General features: G+C 34.5%; 1 protein-coding gene across 4 annotated transcripts in view; it reads left to right on the top strand.

Annotated features, from left to right (window-relative positions):
- Positions 1-506: 506 nt before the first annotated feature.
- Positions 507-7274, top strand: part of CrebA (Cyclic-AMP response element binding protein A) — a 15614-nt gene continuing 8846 nt past the window's right edge. For 2 of the 4 annotated variants that reach the window (XM_017627179.1, XM_017627176.1), the window contains exon 1: positions 2863-4021. In XM_017627179.1, the coding sequence (XP_017482668.1) occupies positions 3965-4021 (57 nt within the window). In that variant the 5' untranslated portion in view covers positions 2863-3964. Of the gene's footprint in view, positions 712-2862; positions 4022-7274 lie in introns of those variants that run through there. The other 2 variants (XM_017627178.1, XM_017627177.1) reach the window with 2 other exon arrangements.

Here is a 7274-nt window from a genome sequence, read left to right as displayed (position 1 = left end):
TTATTAATCATTATGATTATTAATAATTATTTAGCATATCAAGTATGATTGCATATGAACTCGCTTTAATGATTTACAATATACCCAAATAAAAGTTATAATATTTTGTGTACAACTGTCGAAGTCAAATAAAACCGGGCATGAATAAATCGTTTAGTACTTGGTACAAGTCTGGTCATTTTCGAACTAGTTCCGTTTCAGTAAAGAAACTCTAGTTGTAAACTAGTATTTTTCTTGACTAGTTTGGCGTTTCACTGCAGGATATGTACATTTTTATGGATGTGTTGCATGGATGGGGGAAGGCGGCGAGTACATAAGCGTTCGAAAGATAGGCGCGTTGCTTTGCAATGGAGCCACTGCCAACAATTGCTATATGTATGTATGTAAGTGAGCGCGCGCGTGTGTATTTGTGTGGGTTTTTTTCTTTGCTTTGCTGCTTTTGCCGCTGGGGCTGGTTCACATTGAAAAGAATTTCACTGACTGACATTTAGTCTAGTGCCGTTTTTGGTTGCAGTTGTGCGACGAACAGTCACCGGAAAAATATTAAAAAATTATCAGAAAGAGAGAAAGAAAAATTAATACAAAAAAAAAGTTTTTAATTGAACATTATATTAAAAAAATTAAAAAAGAAGAGTATTCATATAAATCATTTAATGCAAAAAGTTTACCAAACAAACTCTATAAGTCAACGATATTTAACAATAAGAACTTGTATGTAAAAATTGGGTGCCGATAAGTGGTATCGCTAATTAAAAAGGCAGCCGGCTAACAACAACTGATTTCATATAATTTATGTTCGATTAAGTGCAGTCGGACAGAGAGTAAAGAAAATATATGCAAGTTTTTTATTCTTAATACATAATTTTTTTCTGTTGTAAAAATTACAAGCGTGACACATTTTGCATGAGTGTATGTGTGTGCTGGCATTTTGCCCTTTACGGTTTGTGCAACAAAATAGCGACTAATGAAGGCGAAACCCTATGAGCTAATTACAGTGAAATATTTAATTAAATATTAAGTGAAATTCTATGGTCATAACTGCATATGTATGTATGTACATACTTATGTAAGTGTAACGTGTAACACGGTATTGAATAAAGCCTAGAAATAATTAAGGAAATTTACTTAACTGTTAAAAATATACACACATATGTATGTTCATATGTATTTGTAGGAATTTAAAAAATAAAAACACACTCTCATTTCAAATTAAAAAGAAAAGTTTGTTAGAATAACGAAATGTGAACGAAAATTTGCTGAAGAAACACTAAAATGATCATTTGAATGCTAATTGAAAGTTAAAACCAAACAACCAAACTAAAAAAGAGGCATTCATGCATTCAATTAAATAAAAATTTTACTAAAAAAAATTTTGCGAATGCTAAACAAAGCTTGTGAAAAATTAAAAACAAAAAAAGTAAAAACAGAAGGAAATATGAACGCATAAATACTTATGTACTTACGTAAATTAATAATTTTTATTATTTTTTTGTTTGAAAAATTAGAATTAACAAATTTTAATTTCGCATTCCGTCGTACATTTATTGGCAGCTGTTGCACACTGATCGCACGCAAGACCCCATTGCCTTGCAAATTTTCGCATTTTAAAATTGAAAACATTCCGTAATAAAATCAACAAACAATAAAGGAAAATAACAATAATTTTGTTAACACAGAAAAGCTGCAAAAAGTACTGTAAGCAAAACCGTAACAAAAAGTGCGAAAAACAATTAGTTATTGAACTTTGAGTTTGTGACTAAAGCATTTTGTATAATATATAATGTACAATGAATTCATACGCGAGAATCGATTACATACAGAGTACGCATCACACACCTCCACCTCCAAAGCCAGCAAATAAGAGGCAATTAATTGCACAGCCTGCTGATTGACCACCCCTCTTTTGCCACTCCATCCAGTGCCAGTGAAGTTGCTGCTGCTTTATCTTTGATATATACATACATACATATGTAAACAATATTAGATTAGCAACAAGTGCTCACAGAATTGCCAACAAAAAAGGAAAAGCACACAACAGAACACAAAAAGTAGCGGACAGAGAAAAACAAGCAGAAAAGCTAATAAATAGAAGCAGAAGAAGTCAATTTCTCAACAAGTTAACTACAGTCGACTGTAAAAAGCCAATAAATAAAGTGGCAACCCAGAAATCAAAAATACTTAATAAATAAGTGCAGTGCAAAAGAAAGATAAATGCACACATTCCATAGGAAAAGTTGCACCTAAAAACAACAAAACTGAGAACAAAGATCTGCTAACCGCGCAGCAAACCAAATAAACCCAACCAGCAGTCCAACAATCCACATACATTCACACATTTGTATGCATTTACGCCTGCTCTCTGGCCAAACTGCAGTCAAAGCCGAAGGCAAAGTCAACAATTGACGAAGTGACTGATTGACTGACTGACTGCTAGCCACCAGCGGTCGCCAAGTGGAAAAGTAGTCATAACCAATTGTTAGCCAACAAACTACAGGCAGAAGCAATCAATGGTAATAAGAATTTTTGTATGCCGTTCTGCTAGGAAAATAAATATATGAATAGTAAAGTATAAAGAAAGCAGCAGCTGGCAAATATTGTGAAAAGTTGGCAAACAACAAGAAAAAATAAACCACTTGCATAGGCACAGTCAAAGAAAAATATGCTGCACGAATGCAGTTTGCAGTGAGCAACAAGTTGCGACCGTGACAACTGGAAGCTTGCAACAAGTGGCAGGCACAATTTTAGCGGGATTGATGAAGCAACAGGTTGCCAGCCAACAAGTGCCTAGTAGCAGAGTGGCAAGTAACGAGCGACAAACGAGGTNAAAAAAAAAAACAAGAATAGAAATGAATAATGCCAAAGCAAAGTTTCAATTTGAAAAAGCGCAAAAGTTTATATGCATAATTTCAAGCAAAAAATCACTTACCAATTAAGCTTCTCGTTAAAAATAAATAATTAAAAAATCGTAATATTTAACTAACAAACAAAAAACGTGAAACATTCTAAACTAATAATTTTGAAAGTGGCTAATAATAATCTGACAATTCCAGCACAAATGAAACAATTGCTCAATCAAATATTCTAACAAACCAAGTACAAACATAATTGCTTTTCCTTGAAAAAAAAAATGTATGGTAAATCTTAAATTTAAAGGAAATATTGCGCAACTACACAGTTGAGCTCAAAAAAAAAAGAAAAACATCTTAAATGCCAGGCTGGAAAAGTAGGTTAGACTTTTGAACTCGGAACAAAGCCAACGAAAAAACTAAAAAAAAAAAACTAAACACAAAAACGTCAATCACTAAAACCGGCCCCTTCGAACTCGCGCGTACAAAGTTCAAGTTACGAAAAAGCAACAAAAACAAAAAAATAGCACTTCAAGCAAGACCACGTAGAGACGTGGCTATCAGAAAAGCGTAAAAACCAAAAATAAAAAACCCGACGAAAAGAAAGCAAACCGGCGTCTGCGCGATTCAAATCAAACCTAAATACATACATATATACACAAAATTGTATGTATAAGAAAAGTTAAAGTTATAATCATAATATTCTTAATAAATGACCTCACATATTCACGCTTAACCGCATTCTAGTTACATACATACATACATATGTATATACACATATAAAGCGATAATTCGAAACCGGTAACTTAAGTGTATGCGCGCAAAGTAAAAATACATTCAAATTAAACAAGAAATCAAACAAAGAATAATTTTTTATTTTTTTGTTAATGTTTCTACTATTTAAGCAGACCATCAAGTTACATAAAGAACAAGTGTGCAGTTAAGAAATATATTAAGTGTTAAATAGGCGGTTAAAAAAGAACCAGCTCATTCTTGACGACCCGATAACGTACTACGACGGTTAAACTCTGCCAAAGTCAAAAAAGAGTTCGACGTAAAAGCATCAACTAAAAACGTAAAAAGAAAATCAAAGTAAAAACAAAGTAAGAACAACAAAAATGGAAGGATTCTACGATGGTGATTTAAAAGACATTTGGGATTCCGATTTAGATCCGGTAAGTTCGAACAAAGCTTTTACAATAAAACAATAATACCAATGTAAAAACTAGACTCGAAAACAACTGAGCACCGACGCAAACTTTTTAATGTTATTACAACTTAAATTTTTTAAATCATTTTTACAGTAATGTTTGTCAGAAAAAGGGCTGCCAAATCTGAAGCTCGGGTTCATCTTGTCCACTACTCTAAGCGCTGCTACCATTCAGTAGCGTGGAAATAATAGTTTAAGTATATTCTGGACATCTGTCATTTGGTCGCCATTGTTGTTCTTACAGGAGTTCGCCCCGGTCTTGAAACCTTCCGTAAGTCGCCTAACCCTCTGGTAGAATTTTGGGGCGTCCTTCCTGTCGGCCAGCATCTCAAGCTCTTCGCACTCACGTATTTCGGCCTCTCTCTTCTTATTACGGCAAATACGTCTCGCTTCCTTCTTCAGTTCCCTATAATGGTGTTACATGGCTCGCGTTGCACCCGATCGCAGCGTGGCCCTGTAGGCGGCATCTTTTTCTCTGCAGCTTTTTGACATTCCTCTTCGTACCCGTTGTTCTTTGGGGCTCACAGAAATCGGAATACTTCTTCGGCGATGGTACTTAATGGACGGGAAATGTAGTTCCACTGCTCGCGAATGTCGGTTTGTTGAAGAGTGATCTCAGAGAGCAGGTGTGAGAGTCGAGTGGCGAATAAATTGGCCGCCTGTTGTGATTACAGCTTTTCGACTTTAAGTTTTCCTTGCATTATTGGGCTCATATTTTTTGCTGCACAGAGGCGGGTGCGTATCTTGGCTGCAACAGTATAGTGGTTCAAGTCGATGTTTCGCTTTCGGAGTGTACGTACGTCTAAAACACCAGAAGCGTGCCTTCCGTGTATCACAACGTGATCGATTTGGTTTCTCATTTTTCGATCTGGAGACAGCTATGTAGCTTGATGGATATTTTTATGCTGGAACCTAGTACTACATATTACCATGTTTCGGGCCCCGGCTAAGTTGATTAGCTTCAGTCCGTTATCGGACGTTTCGTCGTCGTGGTTGAATTTTCCGACAGTGGCGCCAAAAGTCTCTTACTTTCCCGCCTTGGCATTAAAATCGGCGAGTGCGATCGTGTCGGGGTCAGCGCTCACATGTACGCTCCAAGCGCTTACAGAAGAGATCTTTGGACGCCTCGTCCTTCTCTTCCGTCGGGGCATGGGCGCAGATCAACGAGATGTTGAGGAATCTCGCTTTGATGCTAGACGTTCGTGGCTAGACGTTTGTCATGTCAAATTCATGCATTTGGAAAAAAGTGCAAAAATCTGTCCCCCAAAAAAAATCTCAAAAATCAATGGGATTTTCTAGCCGTTTTAGTGGGCTACAAAACTTCATACTCGAAAATTTCCTAGAAATTCTGGATAAAAGGTTGAAAATTTTGATGAAAATTTCTTTGATTATTGTGAACTTTTAATGAAGTATGAAACTTTGATTTATATGGTTTATATTAAAGAATAAACAACATTTTCAAAAATAATTAATACAAAAAATTCTGCATGAAAATAATCGTGGATATTATATTAGAACAAGGCGCACATTTTGATTATCAACAACGACCAAATATTTTCAAACGTATGACTGTTTCACCTCTTTTGAATCCACTAATTTAAAAAAAAAAATATATATATATATATATATTTTTCTCATTTTTAACGATTTAATATTTCTTAAAATTGTTTATTATTTTTTTAGTTAAGTAGGAGGGAGATAAAAAATTTAAAGTCAATTTATAAAATCTCAGATTGTTGAAATATAAAATATCGACGTACTAATGTGTCTCCTTTAGAGATTACTTATTTAGCAATAAATTTCGTTTCGACTTTTATGATTTCCTGGTAACTTTTCATTCCTACGCCAATGATAAAAACATAAATTTTATAAATATACCCTGCGTAAATATTACATGAAATTTTGCCGCAATTACTTTTAAGTACTTTACGCATTAAATGCATATGCAACATCCCCGGCAGTAAATTTGTAGCCAAACATATAGAAAATTTGAAGAAAAAGAATGCATGCAAATGTAAAGCTTTAAATATAAAATATGAAACAATGAAACAGATGACTACATCACCAAGCGTTGGCCTGGCGCGGACTCACATGCATGCATATTCATTCATTCATTCATTCACTCAATCACTCGCACATACTTGATGTACATATGTATATTGGCTAAATGATTGCCTAATTGCAATTGCAGCGGAATGTTTAGTGGCACAACAAATTATGTTTTATATGAACTGGTTTTAATAGCAGCACGCGTATTCCAATGCGGATGGATGTATGTACATATGTGTGCATATTTAGATCCACACAATTCTATATATGTCTGTAGAATAAGTGGGACTTGCATCCTCTTCATCGCATAGCGTTTTTGAAGCTATTTTTAACTGGATTACAACATGATTTGCAAAGAAGCAAATTTACACTCTATAGTGTACGTATGTATTTATGTATGTATGCCTGGGTGTGAAATTGTGCGTGATTGTGGCGAATGACGAGTACGCGAATATGTGAATGAATTTGATAAGTTCGCTTGTGTATATCACTTTTATAATTAATTGTAAGTGCTTGCTATTTTTCGAAAATATGTATGTATGAGTTAGATCACCTCTTAGAAGAGTAAACATTTGTGATTTTATTTTATACATACATACATACATGTACCCTGCAGGGAAAGCTACTAGTTGTGAACTAGAATTCTACCGGTTTGCGTTTCAGCCGAACTAGTTCACGTTCTATCCTTTTTCAATGTTAGCGACTGGTATTTTTAACATTGCGATGTCCTACGAGATGTCAATTGTCAGGCTATGCATCAGCATCTACTAGTATAAATACTAGTAGCATCATACCAGTTGATGAGATAGTCTGCCAATTCATGCCCCGTGAAAAGCATAAGTGTGCATTTTTGCTCGCGACGCTCCTGCAGTCACAATGGCCGACAGAGCAAAGCACTCGCGTGGTGAGCCTGAGGTCCCAGCTTCAAATCCTGGCGCAGGGAGAGTTTTTTTTTATTTTATATTTTTTATTTTATTTTTATTTTTTATAGATTTATTTTTTGTTTAGGCTGTTTATTGTAATTTTTAAATTTAATAAAAAAAAATATTTTTGTTTAATTTTTTTGTTTTTATAGCACAAGCATTTCTCCCTAAATGGTTTTTTGCAATGCAATTAGATATTCAAATTTGTTATTTATTTATAAATTGAATAAATTATTTTTACTTACA

Source organism: Rhagoletis zephyria, unplaced genomic scaffold, assembly GCF_001687245.7.
Source record: "Rhagoletis zephyria isolate East Lansing unplaced genomic scaffold, Rhagoletis_zephyria_1.1 Rzeph_scaffold_05092, whole genome shotgun sequence".
NCBI classification, from domain to species: domain Eukaryota; kingdom Metazoa; phylum Arthropoda; class Insecta; order Diptera; family Tephritidae; genus Rhagoletis; species Rhagoletis zephyria.
Note: the sequence above shows the minus strand (reverse complement) of the source record. Positions and strands in the feature narration are given on the sequence as shown.